Raw genomic sequence first — 20,018 nt, forward strand, 5'->3', positions numbered from 1 at the left:
TTGTTCAGGTGCTGTGCAAAAAAGAAAGAAAAACAACGTCTCACTTTAACTCCTGACTATGACTCACAGTTTTGCCTCTTTCATCTCTTTTTTATGTTTCATACCCTGGTGATTAGTACACGATCAGGATTGTCTTTCATGTGTTATTTTTCAGGCTCAAATTGGTATGATGTAGGGCTGGGCCATATCATACCGTTCACGGTAATACCGGTGTAATGTTGGGCAACGATAAGAAAATGAAATATCGCGATAGAATATGGGTAAAACGCGCATGCGCAGTGCCTATGTTTACATACGCACATGGTGGCGACGCAGAATGAGAAGAGTGAAAGTGGATCGTTGAATGAAACAGATGAACCAGAATTGGTTTGTAAAAATGCTGCAACTTCAGTGGTGTGGGACTGGTTTAGCTTTCGTCTGTCAGATACACAACAAAGCACTATTTTTGGTAGAGCATGCTAGCGGGCCGTCGTTATTACCGTGTTTTTTGGAAAATACGTCACACTTACAATCAAACCTTTGATTTTTCTGAAAATCGACAGCACCCCTTAAATTCCAATGGGCCTTATATATGAATTCTGGTTGTGTTTACTGACCTCGAAACGATTTTATGTGGTACACAGCGCTCGAAAATCTGTCAAATGTTTTAGTACTACTTTGCTAAGCTACGAACCCGGCCTGCTTGATGGATTGTTGGAGCATTACGGCTATCGTAGACAGGAGCCTCGCGGAGTGATACGTACTGTGCTTCAACATAATATTACCGTATTGTGTGTGTATAACCTCTTTTTAAGTTTTGTGGATATTATACATGGTTATGCTGAGGATATGTTGGCCAGTTTCCACCTGAAATGCCTTTTGGTTAAACTGTCCGCAAGGAATTTGCATTTGCACTGTTAAATTTTTATATAATTTTAATGCACATAAAACAGCTGCTTGTTTAAGTGAAAATACATTGATGTTTTGGGGTTTTTTTGCACTAATAAAGTTGTGGAGTTGTAAAGTATTTTGTCTAGTGTCAATTATATCGTCAGTTATATCGTTATCGCAAATTTTCAAATGTATATCTTGATAAATATTTTTGGTCATATCGCCCTGCTCTACTATGATGTTTGATCCCCTTAGTGATGAAATAACTCTCCTCAAATTCCTCAAACCAAAAGTAAAAAGTCTGTTTTGAAAATGTAATAAGTAGAAAGTCCTTTTTTTAATGTGGGGAGTCGGGCTGTTCGATATAACGATATATATCGGATGACGATATAAAAACCTCTATCGTTTCCTATTATGCTATCGTTTGTTTCGTGGTGTCGTAAAATAAACTGTTTACAGCAAAATTTTTCATCGTTTTGACGGTCACTGTAGTGGCTATATTAATTTCTTAAAGTTCTCTCTTTCTCTTATATTTAATATAACCACACTATGGGCGGACAAGTGCCTGATTTTACGTGTTTTCGTTAGCAACAATAACGGTAAAACCATCGCGTGGCTCTGCTGTCCACTTGTTTGTTTTCCACGTAAACCTTTCACAATAAAGCTCAAGATCCTGTTGAGACTTTTCAAAATAAACTGAATCACATGAAAGAGTATGCAGAGAGTTTACGGATGAGAAGCAAAAAAAGAGCCATCAGGTGCTAAAAAAAATAAACCTTAAACTCAAACTTTGAGAGAAAACGGCGGCCGTTACAACTTATGTCTAAAAATGTATAGTTTCATACATCGGTTAAAACACTCGAATCCAGGTAAAGGGCCCAGCTGGAAAAACTAAAGCATAAGTCGAGTTGCCGAGATTCACAGAATTTACAGAAAATATTACATTTTATGATTTATATCGTTGTCAGGACGATAAATGTCTTATATCGGGATATGAGATTTTTGTCATATCGCACAGCCCTAGTGGGGAGTAAAAGTAAGGAAAACAAGGAAAACTGATTTTAGAGTGTTTGAACAGTCATGAATTATTTTTAACACCAGGTTGGATGTAATGTGTTTCTACTACCAGTAGGTGGGGATAAGAGACCTTTAAGGTGTTTGGTGCCACACTCTACCTTCAGGTTTAAAACTAGTGTTAATGGAGGGAGTTTGAAGGTTGAGTTTGTTCCACGACTGCATTTCACTCACTGCCTCTGTTTGTATCTCTGTCACTGCAGGACCAACATGGAGCGAGAAGTCAGCACTCTCAGGAGGCCGACAAACCTCACAGAAGAAAGGGAGAGAAAACATACACCTGTGACGAGTGTGGGAAGGAGTTTACTCTGAAGGCTAATCTAAAACATCATCAGGTCATCCACACTGGAGAGAGACCGTTCAGCTGTGACTTGTGTGGAAAGACATTTTCCTGGAAGAGTGGTCTAAAAAAACACCAACTCATCCACAGTGGAGTTAAAGCGTACAGCTGTGATCAGTGTGGCAGAGCTTTTACTCGCAGTGGCCACTTACAGAGGCATCTAGTTACCCACTCTGGGATTAAGGCATACAGCTGTGACATCTGTGGGAAAACTTTCAGCCGGATTGAGAGCAGAAATATACACCTACGCATTCACACCGGACATGATGTGTACAGCTGTGATCAGTGTGGCAAACAGTTTACAACAGACGCACATTTACAATACCACATGTTTACCCACACTGAGGAGAGACCTTATAAATGTGCCCTGTGTGAGAAGACTTTTAAATCTCCACATTGCCTGAGACTACACCAAAAGATCCACACCAGAAAGAGACTCTACAAGTGCAGTTACTGTGAGGTATGTATTTATATTTGTATCTTGTCATTTTAGCCTGACTGTTTGGAACAACTCTGCTCATTAAACTGTGTTAGCTAGGGCTGGGTTTTGAGAATCGATTTACCGATTAACATCGATTCTGGCTTGGATAACGTGATATCGATTCATTAAAATCCTGAATCGATTTTTTACTATAATTTTATTTTGCCCGAAACGCCAGAATCTCAGGTCAAACCTCACAAAATTTCGAACAACCACCAAACAGCTCAAACAGTAAATGAAAGCAGGTACACGGATTCTGCTCAAAGACGTAAACACAAAGCGCCGACCCGCAGATCAGAATCAGTCAGATGTCGCCTTTCTCACCCAACGGCAAGGACACGGTCAGGGCTGAAAGCTGGCAGCTCACTGATTCTGATGTTTCGGCAATTTTACTGCATGAAAAAGCAGCTCTAAGTGATTATTCGGATTTTCATTTCAGTTATGATTTTTGTTTGTTTTTTATTTGCTCTTTATTTCAGGCGACGTTCAGGATAAAAGTGTTGAAGGACTGACTTACACTGTCTTTGTGTCTTTGTTTAGAAGCAGAGCGACACAGATGAATCCAGTTCTCAACCCTGTCACCACTGTGGTGGTGGGAAAGTATTTCACTGTGACCTTTGTGGAAAAACTTTCAGTCAGCAAAAGAACCTAAAAGTACATCAACGTAAACACACTGGAGACAAACTGAAATACTGCAAAGAATGTGGGAGAAGCTTCACCACATCAAGTAGATTAAAACAGCATGAACTAATTCACAGTGGGGTCAAAAAGCACGTCTGTGATCAGTGTGGGTCATCTTTCATTTCTGCAAGTCACCTTAAAACACACAAACGAGTCCACACAGGAGAGAAACCATACAAGTGCAGACACTGTGACAGAAGCTTCTCACAATCATATGGTCGTAGTCGTCATGAACGTGCACACATGGAAGAAAACTACAGCTGTGACCAGTGTGACAAGAGCTTCAGGAATCTCAGTTCATACTCCAAACACAAACAATCCCACGTTACTAATAAACTGTTTCACTGTTACCAATGTGCCAAAACATTCACTTCATTGTCTGCTCTGTGCAAACATCAGCGTGATCACTCAGGGCTGAAATCACTCCCATCACTGGATCACAGTGAATCTGAAGAGACAGAAAGATCCTCTTCTGGTTTCAGTGTCAAACTCAAAACCCTTGAGATCAGGCTCCACAGACTTCAGATTGAATCTCCTGTAAAGATCTGATGAGGCAACTATGAATGAAAATGGTTCTCTAGTCTCATTTTAAGGTTTCTAAACTGTTCTGCTTCAGTGTTCATGTCGAGTGGTTTGCTTTGTTCCAGCAGTTGGATGAAGAAGTTTGAGCTGTGATTTCATTTCCTGTATTTCAGAGTAAAGACTGAAGTGACAAATGGAAACATGTTTACAGTCAGAGTCAGACGAACTGTTTTCAGTGGCACAGATGGAGGTTTATCAGAGGAGACTTGGCTGTTCTCCACTCACACTGAACAGGGTTCCTGCAGCTTATTAAAAATCTGACCTGAAATGTATGAAAAATTTCCTTGTAACACTGAGTTACAGTAGGTGGGCTGCTCTGTAATCCAGTTCAATCACACATCTCCTGACATTAAACATAAGCTTATTTAATAACGTGGATCTCTTTTTGTCCAGATTTTTATTCAGATGCAGCAACTGTGGTAAGAATTGACCCAGATCTTTACAGATCTTACAGTTTAGTGTCAAGTTCATTTTCTTGTTGATGCAGAGCCAGAATTTAGATATTTTTAGACAATCCCATAAAAGATGCATGTAAGTGTCATCTGCTGTTTTATATTTGAGAAAAAACGTTGGAAGATCTTTAAAATCTTTTATTTTTTCTTAAACTTGCTGTAGGTATTAAAACTTATTGTTTTGTGTTTAAGATGTCGAAACAATTAATTTTGGGAATTCATTTTTTAAAGTTGTGGTTTCATTTGCTCAGATTTCATCAACGTTTTCATCATACAAGGTGGGATGGATCCATGCTTTTATGCTGTTTAAGACAAATTCTGAAAGCTGAATGTTGCAGAGATTGAGACCCATTAGACCAGGCAGCATTTTTCAATCTTCTATTGTCCTGAGCTGTGGCCTCAGTTTCACTGAAAGTTGAACCCAAGTACGGTGTTCAGCTGTGGACTGGTCCATGGACTGGTCCATGGGCCCGCCTGTCCTCCAGGAACACAGGTACACTTCCTGGACAGGGAGGAACGCTGGTTTGAGACCAGAGTCAAGGAGACCATTTACGTGAAAAGGGAAAGACTCTGAATCAAGGAAAGGTGCATTTATTTCCTTTGCAACGTCCATTTAAATTTCCATTTAAACACAGACAACAAGTAAGTAGACTAAGCACAGTAGAAAATGGTTTGCCCCTCCTCATCAGCAACACCTGGACAGAATTCCCTTGACCTTAAATAACCCCATACCCACCTCTGCCATAACCAGTACATAAAATGAAATACAACCCTCTAGTGGTGATAAAGACAGGGAAATAAGAAAAATGGCTCCTGAACACCAGCTCCTAATTACATGAGGCAGAGGACATAGCAATTATTGAACTTAAAGGAGCCATAATAGGTCATGATTAGTGATATGTGGATCTATACTGAAATATTGATTCCTCAAATACATTGACTGTTTCAGGTAAATCACTCCATGCGCCTCAGCCAAAAGCCTCTTCAGCCCTGGGTAATTCTGCAATCTAATGGGGACGTTGAAAGTGCACATTGCATATGCATGGCTGGTGTGGCAGAGAAGTGTGTGCATGTGGCGGCTCTCCTTTACAAAGTTGACACTACTGTGCGTCTACGAGGTAATATCAGATGTCCAAGCTTACTGGATAATGCCCTCCAACATCAAGAGAGTGCAAGGAGTACCAGGCCACGCGATTGACTACACCACCAGTGTAGCAAGAAAAAGGGCACTCGACCAATCCTTTAGTGCTGGACAAAGTGACTGTTCTCCAAATCCCAAAATTCAGACTCGCACTGGTGGCAGTTCACTACAAGTGCGTACACTGGCCGATTTAAAGCCTCTCACAGATCTCATGCATGAAAACCGGTCAGGCCTATGCGCTGTTATGGAGGACTTCTGCCACCTATATGCTGACCCTGTCCAGCCTCGTGTCCTCCCCAAATCACTGCTACGTATCTATGACCCACAGATGAAGGGCTGTCAGCTATCTGTCCTTCTGCAGTACTGTGATCGTCTGAAGCACTGTGTCGTTGTCTCAAAGGCTGAGGCAGAGGCACTGGAAGAGAAAACCAGGGAGCAGCACAAATGTGACCTTTGGCACACAAGCACGAGCAGGAAGAATCACTTCAGGCCCAGATCTGTGTTACAAAGTCACACTTTTGTGACTTTGTTGTGTGGACAACAAAAGCTAGTGTTGTTACACGTGTGACACACACCTGCTCCCCTCAGGCAGGAGGCTCCGGTCCATTCGCACCAGAACCTCTCGCCATAAGAACAGTTTCTTCCCCTCATGAACAATAACCATATGACTGTTCCCACCACCAACACATGACCCTACACTGTGTTCACTGCATCATTCCATGTTTGGCACTGATCACCACCTGCACCCATGTATATATCTATCTACTTAGCACTTTTAATTCTTTAATTCTTATTTTTACGTCTATTTAAGCGTTATATGACAGTATGTTTGCACTAAGTACCGCAGCAATTTCCTAATGTTGTAAACCTGCTCAACATTTGGCAATAAAACCACTTCTGACTTTCTGATGCCAGATGTAGACTTGTGGACTAAAATGTTGCCTGTCGCTCAGGATTTCTTCTACAAAGTTGTAATGCCTGAGCTCTTGGCCAATCACTACAGTGATCCAGAAACCAGTGTTTCACAAGGGCCACATTCCATGGATGTTACCGTGACAAAAAAAAAAACGAAAGAAAAAAGCTTGCATAGAAAACTAACCAGAAAGTATTTCAGTTACACCCGTTCAGAGACAACTCTTATATTGAAGGACTTTCTTGTGAATTCATGTTTAGTGTCACATTACGGTGGACCCATCTTCCTGTACTCTGCACTTTATGGTTTGTTACCTGTTGTTCTGTTACTCACAGTGAATTATTAGAACGTGTTTAAATTGCTATAAATGTCTGTCTTTACTAATATACAGTGTCAGAACCAATACAAATAAAGTAAGTGTTGCACAAGTCTTTCATCAGGACTGTCTTTATTTATAACTGACAACAGTGTTACATGTTACTATTGAAGCTTACAGGACAAAGGCAAAAATAGTATACTGTTGTGCATTATTAGTTGATTTGTTTAAAAACACAGCTGCACAACAAAACAAGAGCAAATTGGAAAACAGTTATTCATCACTTGCTTGCTTCACAACAACACTTGGGCACATATTTGTGAGCGCACGTGATACAGCGACTATCTTATCCAGCAAAGTCATGTTCTCACCTTCACATGGCACCACAAAACCTAATTTCTCTTCCACGCCGGAATCTGATGAAAACCAATCGCATTTCCCGTCGACTTCACGCGGCTGTCATTCGCCCGGCTTGTGCAGTTAATAATACAACAGCTTCTTGCCATTTTTTGTTTCTTTTTATCGCTGTGTAACTGATTTCAGTTGAAAGCCTGTGCCCGCTAGTACCTCTTGCCACTACTTCCCAGAATCCTTTGCGGTTTGGAATGGAAGAAAGCAGTCTTACATATTTGTTTAATATGTACGTTGAAGTATATATCCTGGTCAAAAATGACTCCAAGGTTCCTCACAGCATTACTGGAGGCCAAGGTAATGCCATCCAGAGTAAGAATCTGCTTAGATATCATATTTCTAAGATTTTCAGGGCCGAGTACAACAACCTCAGTTTTATCTGAATTAAGAAGCAGAAAGTTAGCAGCCATCCAGGTCTCTATATCTTTAAGACATTCCTGCAGTTTAACTAAGATCAATGATGGGCTGTCAGTATACGCTGGAGAAATGCTTCCAATACTGTTAGTTGTTCAGTGGGTAGAAGACATGTGACCTGTCTGTGAAGGTTCTCAGTCATCCAGGTAATCGTAGACTAAGGAGCTTGTAAAGAAAAGCATCTGGACTTCATGAAGTTGCTTGAAGACGTTTCACCTGTCATCCGAGAAGCTTCTTCAGTTTTAAGGGTCAATTGGTGGAGAGTCCCAGATTTAAACCCAGTGGGAGTTTCCCCCCAAAGAAGACATGTGACCATTACAATCAGACATTTTTTCAGACTGAAGCTCTTCATTGGACAGTTTACAATGTAGCCACCCAGGAAGTAGAGCAGATGTGCTAACAGAGGTTCAGCAAACACTTTACAAAATACACATGATAGGACTTATAGTTGCCTTTTTATGGATTCCAGCTCACTATAGAGTCAGAGCAAATGAAATGACAGAGCTGTGAAGAAAGCCACAAAACATGGGTTAACTGAACTGGCTATTCTGTCAGAGAGAGATGAAGAGTATCATAAGGCAAGAAATAAAGGAAACATGGTAAAAACAGTGGGAGGGGGAAAGAAATTTAAGGAGGGTAGGAGAAATGAGAAGCACAGGAAGGAGTGGGAGAGAGGAGGTTGTCATAAATAGAATAAGATTTGGACATGCTGGCTTGAACACTACTATTGGTGACTGTCAAACCGTTGAGTTGCCGAGAAGCTGAAAAGGGGGATAATGTTGACGCTGTTCAAAACGTAAGTTTACTGCAAAAGGGTTCAAGAAGTGAAAGTTTTCAGGCCTTATTCCAGTTTTGGGTGTCGACGTTCCACTCCACACCAGTTGGTGGCGGTAAGGCACCATTTTGTTTTTTGACAACCGCCAAACAACAAAATGGTGCAAATAATAAAAAGAAGAAGAAGCCTGTTTCCCCGTACACAGTGCAAACTGTACGGCGTGCACAGTTTGCACAGACGGAGCCACCGTTTTATCCAAAGCGAGTAAAGTAGTGAACTTAAGGACAGAAATAAACTAAAGTATCGATCATATACCACTACCAACGTTTGTATCGATATCTGCATCGATCTGCCCACCCTTGTCTCCTGGATCGTAGCTGAGATCAGCGTGAACCACGTGGGTCTCTGCTCCCTGATCTGTTTCCTGTGTTTGGAAAGAGTTCCAGCTTCATCACGGAGTTTCTCTCGGTTTGTGGGCTCATCTAAAGGTAAGCACCGAGCTAACTTTACTGTGAGTTCAGTTCATGTTGAGTTTAGCTCCTGAATGAGGTCTTCTGAAATGGCTTCTGTTCAACCTTTCCAGTTTGAACCAGAGCAAATCGAGAGAGAGAGGATGACAATAGTCAACAAGTACTTAGTTTAGATGAAGATGAAAACAATCCATCAAACGTGGACGCGAGACTGAGGGAAACCTACTGGTGTCTATGCGGCTACTGCTTGCCAATGGCAACAGCGACTGAGAGCGTTTGTTGTTAAGAGCTCAATTTTATGGCAGCGGCTATTAGGGCAGGGCGATATGACCAAAAATATTCATCACGATATACATTTGAAAATTTGCGATAACGATATAACTTTACGATATAATTGACACTATACAAAATACTTTACAACTCCACAACTTTATTAGTGCATAAAAAACATCAATGTATTTTAACTTAAACAAGCAGCTGTTTTTTATGTGCGTTAAAGTTATATAAAAATGTAACAGTGCAAATTCCTTGCTGACAGTTTAACCAAAAGGCATTTCCAGTGGAAATTGGCCGACATATCCTCAGCATAACCATGTATAATATCCACAAAACTTAAAAAGAGGTTATACACACACAATACGTAATATTATGTTGAAGCACAGCACGTATCACTCCGCGAGGCTCCTGCGTATCATAGCCTTAATGCTCCGACAGTCCATCAAGCGGTGATGGTTCGTAGCTTAGCAAAGTCCTAAAACATTTCACAGATTTCACAGAGAGTGTCGTGTACCACATAAAATCGTTTGGAGGTCAGTAAACACAACCAGAATCAGTGATGGGAATAACGGCGTTACAAGTAACTGCGTTCCTTTTTTCAGTAACGAGTAATCTAACTAATTACTATTCCTATCCTATTCCTATCGTTACGACCCGTTACAGAAAACGTGGTCCGTTACTATTTTTCAACAAACAGACGGTTGAAGCTGTGTTCAGCTTACCGCATCTTATATCAGTCACACAGAAGTAGCTGTCTACTTAAGTAATCTGGATGCTACAGCTTTAAGCAGCTGCGCGCTCCCGCGGACGGTAATCACGATCACTGTCTAGCACAACACCTGGAGCTCAGGGGGCAAAATAATCACATGAGTGCTGCTGTTTGACTGAGGAAGAATAAAGGAGTTGTGGTAAGCTAATCACATGACCACTTAAAGACAAAGCAACAAGGTGATATATACCAGTTTATAAATTGTGTTGATAGGCCACCTAAAACCAGAGTCATGATAAACAATATATATACGCGGCGTTTTTTCCTCAATAGTTTCGCCACGTTAGCGCTAGCAAGCACTCTCTGCTTATGAGCAACAAAACAAAACAAAACAGGGGAAGTTTTAGGAGTGACGGCGAGAGAGAGAGAGAGAGAGAGAAAAAGAGAGAGCGAGTTTTGAGATGTGAGATTTGTGACGTTTAGCGTGTTTGGAGTGTGTAGTTAATGTGTTGTCTTGTGTAGTTAGTGTGTAGTGTTGTGGATAGTTTTGTGTTGTGTGTCAGAACAATGAGGCGACTGCTGTCTCCAGGTAGAAACAGGAGTGACACACCTGCTGCTGTCAGACCTGCAGGTATCAGGCTGTGATGTTCTCCTTTATAGTGGACAGAAATTATTTTTTTGGAGTGGCACAAATAATTTGCGTGGCATCTTAACAGCTGATTGTTCTGTAAATAGTTTGAAATGGTTATTTTACAAAAGGGTAATGGTGTAAATGGTGAATGACTGAATGTAGTGTAAAGTACTTAGAGACTAAGTAAAGCACTATACAAATACAGGCCATTTACCATTTAAAAAAATTTATATAATTCTAATTTTTATTATACAGTGAAATTACAATATCATTATTTTTACAGATTCTCCATGCAACACAGTGCACCAAAACTTTGAAGCCGTATATAACACAAAGTGTATAAACCCCAATCCACCTTTAACATGGTCCGTCTCCCAAACCTTCAAATAGGACTTTCTGGCCCTGTCATAGTAAAGGGCTGCTTAGAATATTAGAGCCAATGTCACAAAGTTCCTCCTGAAGTATAAGTGAGTGAGAGAGTTACCTCACTTTGCACAACACGACTCACAAGATTTCTACAAGCAATCAGAGTGAAATTTGTACTTTGTGTTGTCAGATGAACATATGAGACACTTTGACTCTTCAGTGCAGTGTGGAGCCTAACAAAGATCTGTTTTGTGTCCCAGCTGATCAGCAGGAGGAGAAGAGTCTGACGGAGCAGCAGAGGAACATTTTCAGCCATCTGGACTCAGCTGAGTCACTACAGAGGAAACAATGAGCTCAACACAGAAGGTGAGGAATCTATGGCCCTTTCTCAAATCTCAAGTATGATTTGTACAATTGGAACAGCAGCATACTTGATGAGTTTTTGCTGCCATCCCCTATTATTCAACTGTGCTATAATATGTTATGAGGCTTAACTTTAATCTCAGCTAAACCGATTTACTCAGGAACAATAAAACAATTAAATAAATCTAAGACACTTATATATTATGTTTAACCTGTGGGGGGGTTGAAAATGGTTTATGGGAGTCCGCTGTTCTCGGCAGTTGTGTTTGTCTCCACTTTGAGCGAGTGCTGTGTATTTTTATGGGTGTGCATGAAGGTGGGGATGCATGATTGTGCCTGTTTGTCTATGCTTATATGTCAAGTCGGGTCTTAACTCCACCTCTCTGGGAACATCTCAGGCCCCCCCAGGTGTGGTGGTCTAGGCGCTTAGCTGTGTACTGGCTCACTCCTGGTGACTGCTTGGTGGTGCCTGGCACCCGTGGCTCGGTCGGGCCCCTTCCGAAAATTTTCTTTGGCCTTCAGACAATAATTCTGATTGTTACGGTGCCAAACTGGACAGGCAAGAAAAATTACTAGGACTCAGAGACGGTGGGTTACGACACCAACTGTCTGCCATCTGTAATCCAGTTTTGAGATGCCTTCACATACGCTTTAACACCCACTCACATCCTGGGCATTTTGACCTCAGGAAATCACATGATAGGGTGGAGTTAAGTTTCATAATGGGTTCACCTGAAACCTTGGCTGACTGTGACCCACACCTGTTTTTACACCATGGCTGGTGTGATTAGGTAGAGGATCAATAGGGGGTCCATGACCCTTTTGGGGGACACTCCCATTAAGTTTAAAATCTGGGACTCTCCACCATTTGACCCTAGAACTGAATAAGATTCTCGGATGAGAGGTGAAACATCTTCAAGCAAGCTTAAACATGTTTGCCTTCCAAGCTCCTTAGAGTACGATGACTAAGAACCTGTTAACGATTACAATGGATCTGTTATCATTGAACAAACTAATATCAGGAACGGGAAATATAAAAAAGCATAGACCTGTAAACATTTTTTGCTATTATGAGTGTGTTAGCATGTTAGTATTAATATTTGTGTACAAGTAGGCAGGTGGGGCATGATTTTAGTGTTTGAACAGTCATGAATTATTTTTAACACCAAGTTGGATGTAATGTGTTACTACTACCAGCAGGTGAGGATAAGAGACCTTTAAGGTGTTTGGTGCCACGTAGGGGTGGGTATCGTTTAGGTTTTATCTGATAACGGTGCCAAACCGGTACTTTTGAAAAGGTGCTGGTGCGTAAACGGTGCTCGAACCGGTGCTTGAAGAATAGAGAACACAAACTTTGTCCAAAAACCTCTCATGTTCAGCTGTGTTCCACTTTTTCTTTGGTCATTTTAGCCTTTTTGGCCAGGGTGCAGGAAGTATCTGCCATCAAACAAGAAGACAGCCGCATGTAACTATGACGGTGTTTGCTAGTTCACCTTGCATGCATTAATTTAATAACGTGGTTAGCGTACTCGACGCAAATTACACATGAACAACATTAAGCTACTCGCCCAGAAAAGAACGGCTGCTGCATCCGTCATCATTTCTGCTACACTGACAGGGCTAGGGGCCAGGACTCTCCTCTTCGGGTTCTTGGGGGATGTTGCTAACTCCGGGTCTGATAACAGGCACCACACCCGTAGTACGTAAGGTGAATTTCTTGGCTTTAAAAGAAAAAACGCTATGCGTTGCCAGGTGTTTCATCATATACGAGGCGTTACCTCCTTTGCACAGTATCACCTTGAAGCACTTGTTGCAGGCCGCTGAGTTTGCATCTTTTGCTGTGAAGTACAGCCAGACTTTTGACCACTTCACCTTGGGTATTTTTAATCTGTAGCTCTGCTCTAAAAGAACGTGCTCACCTGGGCCCGCCTACTATCCTTGGAAGCGTAAAATGATTGGCTAGAATCTGAAGTGTATCACATCTCAGGGGAAAAAAAGCACCGAAATAAATCACCAAAATGTGCGCTGCTTTTCGGTCTGGTTACTACCGTTCAGTAACGGTACTGAAAACCGGTGCCATTATGGCATCGGATACCGGTACCCATTTCTAATGCCACGCTCCACCTTCAGGTTTAAAACTAGTGTTAATGGAGGGAGTTTGAAGGTTCAGGTTGTTCCACAACTGCTTTTCACTCACTGCCTCTATTTGTTTCTCTGTCACTGCAGGACCAACATGGAGCGAGAAGTCAGCGCTCTCAGGAGGCCGACAAACCTCACAGAAGAAAGAGAGAGAAAACATACACCTGTGACGAGTGTGGGAAGGATTTTATTGGGAAGGCTAAACTAAAACGTCATCAGGTCATCAACACTGGAGAGAAACCATTCAGCTGTGACATGTGTGAAAAGACTTTTTCCTGGAAGCGTTCCCTAAAAGCACACCAAGCCATCCACAGTGGAGTTAAAGCGTACAGCTGTGATCAGTGTGGCAGAGCTTTTACTCACAGTTGCAACTTAAAGGCTCATCTAGTTACCCACTCTGGAATTAAGGCATACAGCTGTGACATTTGTGGGAAAACTTTTGGCCGGATTGAGAGCAGAAATATACACCTACGCATTCACACCAGACATGATGTGTACTGCTGTGATCAGTGTGGCAAACGCTGTACTACAGACACACACCTAAAACGCCACATGTTTACCCACACTGAGGAACAACCTCATAAATGTGACCTGTGTGAGAAGACTTTTAAATCTATACATTACCTGAGACGACACCAACAGATCCACAACAGAAAGAGACTCTACAAGTGCAGTTACTGTGAGGTATGTATTTTTATTTTTATCTTGTCATTTTAGCCTGACTGTTTGGAACAACTCTGCTCATTAAACTCTGTTAGCTAGGGGTGGGTTTTGATAATCGATTTATCGATTAAAATCGATTCTGGCTTGGATAACGTGATATCGATTCATTAAAATCCTGAATCCAGTTTTTTAATATGAATGTATTTTGCCTGAAACGCCAGAATCTCAGTAAATGAGAGCACGGATTCTGCACAAAAACGTAAACAGAAAGCGCAGACCCGCGGATCATGGAATAAAATGAAACACAAATGAAAATAAGTACAAAACCAAACCATTCAGTAATCTTCTCTTATGGTTAACATGCTTATATCGTTATGGAATGGTATTGTAGTATTGTAGCAGTAGTAACATTGCTTATTTATAGCTTTAGTACTTTTAGACATTTGTGTTAAAATACTAATTTAATGTTATAATTGCAGTGTCATGGGGGTAGTAGTGTTTTTATTCTCTCGGTCAGCTGAGTGTTATAACTGCACAGTTACAGTGTTATAAATGCAGTATTAAATTAGTATTATTGCAGTGTTACATTAGTAGTTTAGCACTTTGTTGATAGCCTTTAAACATAAGCATAGTAGTACTTCAGTGTAACTCAGATGTTACTGTAAACATAAATAAGCATTACTGTAGTATTGTAGTTATTGCAGGCCAGTAAACTGAGTGTGTTAACTGAAACAGTAACATGTAATTGGACGTCTGCAGAGATTCTTTATTTCAGGCGACGTTCAGGATAAAAATGTTGAAGGACTGACGTACACTGTCTTTGTGTCTTTGTTTAGGAGCAGAGCGACACAGATGGATCCAGTTCTCAACCCTGTCATCACTGTGGTGGTGGGAAAGAGTTTCAGTTGGCAAGCTGACCTAAAAAGACATCAACATAAAGACACTGGAGATAAACTCACCTAGTGCAAAAATAGTGGGTGAAGCTTCTCGAGTACATTAAAACGCCATGAAGTCATTCACAGTGGGGTTAAAAAGCACCTCTGTGACCAATGTGGGTCATCGTTCACTACTACTGGTCAATTTTAACAAACAAACAAACAAACATGTGCACAGTTGAGAAACCATACAAGTGCAGACACTGTGACAAAAGCTTCTCACTCCCAGGTAGTCATAACTTTCATGAACGTACGCACATGAAAGGAAACTACAGCTGTGACCAGTGTGACAAGAGCTTCAGGAATCTCAGTTCATACTCTGGTTCTCTTGGCTCTTGACAGAGGCGGTCGCACTTTCTCCTTCACCCTCTCCTTCTCGCTTATCTTTCCTGTTTGGCTCATCATGTCCTTTGTATAGTCTCGCTTATTCTCTAACCCTAAGAGAGTCTCCTAGACTTGTTCTCTAAAAACGGAAAGAACAATTATGGATTTGATCAACTGGTCCCTTAATGGAATTGACACCCTCCTGGGCTTGGGAGAGCTCGACTGTCCTGCGGAGATATTTGCTGCCAGTCGGTTGCGTCGTGAGTCTGGTGACACTCTCGATGGAGAACATTGAATGACATCTACCAATTCGGAACCACAATAACAGAGTTCTGGCTGATTGGAGCTGGCCCGGACCTGGCTTATGGAAGAACAAGAAGTGGCAACAGCTGTTCAAAATCCCACAAGGCTGGCCGACATGATAGACCATGGGCACGGCTGTGAGTACTCGGACTGTTGGATTGGATGCAGGTCATCTGTTTTTTTGGGGGTTTTTTTTTGGTTGTTTTGGTTCTGCTATATGGATAACATCTTGAAGAAGATAAACTGGAATATAGAGACCTGGTGACCAGTGACGGACTTTAGACCAACTGTAAAGTTGGATGCAGTTTGTTCGCAGTAACCAAAATAACTACCATCTTCATCTCATGCGGCACCCCTGGCACCAGCTACATGCTCAAGGCAAAGGAATAATAATTCTTCATTAGATAATAAGACTGTTTGTTATGACTCTCTCCCTCGTCATTCAAGGTCACATGCGTCAAACGAAGATTGTTGACTTTTGCTTAACCGGGTGAAGGGACACGTTCTCTTGGTTGAACACTGAACAGACACTCACGCAAACACATACGCATGTACTCAAAATGATCTTCCTGTTGGAGCTCAGTCTGGGGGAGTTCTTTTTTTCTCCTCATCTTTCCTCATGTTGTGTATAACACTAATGTGTTTCTAATACTCTAAGACCAAAAGGTACTTCACCCAAATTTGATGCAAAAGAGCTCACTGCTTTGGACCAGTGGGTTCGGCTATGTACAGGAGAGGCAAACTGAATGAGACTCAGGCAACTGTGAGTTTTGAAAATGCCGGCTTTGTATTTTTTGTCATCCAGAAACAAAAGAAAGAAAATTACAAACATACAAAATATTATAAATAAAAGCCTCTGTTTTTGGTACCAGTATTTTCCTCAGTGACAACCCTGTGGCACAATCACAGTAATCACAAAAAAGAAACCTTACCTGGGTGCACCCTTCTAAATGTACGAAGTTCACTTCCAAAATGAACCACAATATCACTTAGCAAAATCCAAATAACAACACTTGGTTATATCTTCATAGACTTTGTGAACCAATTGCAACAATTATTCAGCTGGAGAAATAGATCCAACCGCCCACACCCACTTCCCTTCCTGTTCGTGGGATGTATAGAGTCCGTAAAAAGTCCTTAAAATAAACCGTCCGTAAGTCCAGGGGGATGTGTGTGAAGAAGGGGAACAGTAAGTTCAAAGTGGCGCGGTGTGTTTTTGTTTTGTTGCAACTGGCCTACCACACTCTGCTGTGCAGCACAGAACAAAGTCAATTGGTCCTTCAACGGGGTTGGCTCGCCATCGATTACAGGATCCGTTGCAATGCATCAAAAGGAAGATACAAAGGGAAACAAAAAAACCTGACCTGTCAACGACAGTGTCATAGGACATATTAAGTTCTCATATAATCACAGTTCAGTATCAAATAAAATATATTATTTGCAACGTTAGCCATGTTACAAATTGAAAATAAACAGTAAAACACACACTCAGCATTTGCTTCAAATGCTGTTTTTTCAGTAAATTGAATAAAGTTTTCCACAAAATATTTTTAAACAATTATCAAATAAACACTGGAACATTCTGCTTACAAAGAACTAATGAAAAGTGCAGATAAACAATGAACTATTAAAATACTTTGCTCACCGATCTCAGAAAAGAAAGGCGGAGCAGCGCGAGATGGCGCAGGAATGATGAAATGGCGTCGTCTCTAACTCCCGATCTTCGTCGACCAAACAATGTAAAAGGAACCAGCTAGTTACTTGTCTTAGCAGTACACATACAATAAAAGGTCTTTCATAAGCGGCAAGTGCTAACTCTCCCGTTTATATTATTTTTTTCATACCTCGTTTCAGTGAATCGCTGTGTCTTTTTCCTTGCTAGCGTGCTCATGGAGGATTCGCGAGAGAGAGAAGGAAAAGCCTGTGCTCTCTCAGACGGAGATGGCAGGCGGGACCCTGCACCACGTTTCAGCAGCTCATTGGCTTAGAGCAACTCACGCCTACACCAGAGCAGTTAACTCTTTAACTGCTGCACCTATGGCTTATTCACTATAAACAGAGTGTACTGCTAAGATTAATGGTCCCTTTTTTTCATTTTGGTATATTTTATCCAAGCCATCCTTAAATATGGGTTACATGTGCATTTTCCATTGTTGTTTGGTTCTGGGTCGCTGCTCGTACGGCTGACAGCCCAGCTACCTAGCCTGACCCGTCTCCCCAATGTGATGTTTGTGTATTGTATGTACGGTCGGCAAGGTCAGTCTCTTAATTGATCCTTGGGGATAAATAAATGCTTCTGAATCTGAACACAAACGATACTACGTTACTAATAAACTGTTTCACTGTTACCAATGTGCCAAAGCATTCACTTCATTGTCTGCGCAAACATCAGTGTGATCAGTCCTGGCTGAAATCACTCCCATCACAGTGAATCTGAAGAGACAGAACGATCCTCTTCTGGTTTCAGGGTCAGACTTCAAACCCTTGAGATCAGCCTCACCAGAGTTCAGATGGAATCTCCTGTAAAGATCTGATGAGGCAGCTATGAATGAAAATGGTTCCCTAGTTCCATTTTAAGGTTTCTAAACTGTTCTGCTTTAGTGTTCATATTGAGTGGTTAGCTTTGTTTTAGCAGTTGGATGAAGAAATATGTTTCATGTTATCAATTTTTTTATTGAATGTATTTTGATCCATGTGTTCTGCAGATGTTTTCTTATTCTGGCTGTTTGTTTTGTTGAAATTCTACAATGTTTAAATAACATTTAAACTGTTAAAGAAATAGTTTGAGCTGTGATTTCATTTCCTGTATTTCAGAGTAAAGGCTGAAGTGACAAATAGAAACATGTTTACAGTCAGAGTCAGATGAACTGTTTTCAGTGGCGCAGATTTATCAGAGGAGACTCGGCCGTTTTCCACTCACACTAATCAGGGTTCCTGCAGCTTATTAAGATTCTTACCTGAAAGTTATGAAATAAATGACCCATAAAATCCTTTTTAAAGTTTTTAATTAGTTTTAGACAATAAAACACACACACACACACACACACACACAGAAAAAGCAACCAACAAAAAACTAAAGCAGTATGAGTAAACTAAGTAAGTAACATAATGAATCCCTCATATAACGGCAACATACACACGTCCTGTCTTTGCCTTTGATTTGAACACTTTCCTCGAAGGATACTCTCTCTCTTTCTGATTGCAGGGGAAGTGTACTCCACCACAGGTCGTCATATGTCCATGAAATCTTCATCATTGTCATTTAATTTCGTACTGAACCTTTCAGATGGTAGAATCTTAAAAACTTCTTTGCAACACTGAGTTACAGTAGGGAGGCTGCTCCTTAATCCAGTTCAATAACACAAATCTCCTGACATTAAATATAAGCTTATTTAATAACGTGGATCTCTTTTTGTCCAAATTTTTATTCAGATGCAGCAACCGTGGTAAGAATTGATCTGGATCTTTACAGATCTTATAATTTAATATTGAGTTCATGTCCTTGTTTATGCAGAGCCAGAATTTTTTGGACAATCCCATATACGATGCATATAAGTGCAGTCTGCTGTTTTATATTTGAGACAATAGGTTAAAAGTTCTTTAAAATATATTATTTTTCCTTAAACTTGCATTAAAACTTCTGATTTTGTGTTTAAGATGTCAAAATGATTAATTTTTGAAACTAATTTTTTAAAGTTGTGTTTTCATTTGTGGTTTATCAACGTTTCCTGATACAAAGCAGGATGGATCTGTAAAGGGCTACTAGTTGTGCACAGGCTGCCTTGAACGACCATGAGGTAGTGGGATCTGGGTCCATGAACCCTAGTACATTTGACCCAAATGCTTACTGTAGCAGCCCTTGGCATCAAGAATGACAGAAGAGTCTAACAGGTGCAGACATTTATTTCCTCACCACACACGGCTCATTCTCTGGCCATGATTAAGCACCGTGAAAACTATAAAATAAGAAAAGATGGGTGCTGCTAGCTTGCATGACACACATGCCTAAGCTAAAAAATATACATAGACGTAAGTAACGTAAGTACAGAACACAAAGTTGACTGATCAAACCAAAAAGCTTTAATGAGCAGCTGGATTTGTCTCGCACTAACTGGCTGAGTTAATGACAGTGGTGTGAAAAATTTAACAATAACCTGCAACACACCCAGTGAGCTGGATTTGAAGTGGGTTTAATAAACACATTACAATGTGGAGAGAGCATCGCAGTGAAACACCAGGACCATCTCTGAATTGTGGCCACCGCCCTTACATCTTATATACAGACACACAGACAAAGAACATTCCCCAAACTCTTACATGTTGGCCCCTCTCACAGGGGGCTCTACCTTCTCCCTCACAGAGAGAATTATGACCTTGTTTTCTGCTTGG

At 41.0% G+C, this 20,018-nt stretch overlaps 1 protein-coding gene across 2 annotated transcripts in view; it reads left to right on the top strand.

Annotated features, from left to right (window-relative positions):
- Positions 1 to 17,280, top strand: part of LOC116329651 (zinc finger protein 431-like) — a 38,135-nt gene extending 20,855 nt beyond the window's left edge. Inside the window, exons 1-3 of one of the 2 annotated variants that reach the window (XM_039617736.1) lie at positions 11,246 to 11,268; positions 13,492 to 14,088; positions 14,904 to 17,280. In XM_039617736.1, coding sequence (XP_039473670.1) covers positions 11,251 to 11,268; positions 13,492 to 14,088; positions 14,904 to 14,984 — 696 coding nt within the window. In that variant the 5' untranslated portion in view covers positions 11,246 to 11,250 and the 3' untranslated portion in view covers positions 14,985 to 17,280. Of the gene's footprint in view, positions 1 to 11,245; positions 11,269 to 13,491; positions 14,089 to 14,903 lie in introns of those variants that run through there. The other variant, XM_039617734.1, reaches the window with a different exon arrangement.
- The last annotated feature ends 2,738 nt before the right edge of the window (positions 17,281 to 20,018 follow it).

The sequence above is a fragment of the Oreochromis aureus genome, linkage group 9 (assembly GCF_013358895.1).
Source record: "Oreochromis aureus strain Israel breed Guangdong linkage group 9, ZZ_aureus, whole genome shotgun sequence".
Taxonomy (NCBI): Eukaryota; Metazoa; Chordata; class Actinopteri; order Cichliformes; family Cichlidae; genus Oreochromis; species Oreochromis aureus.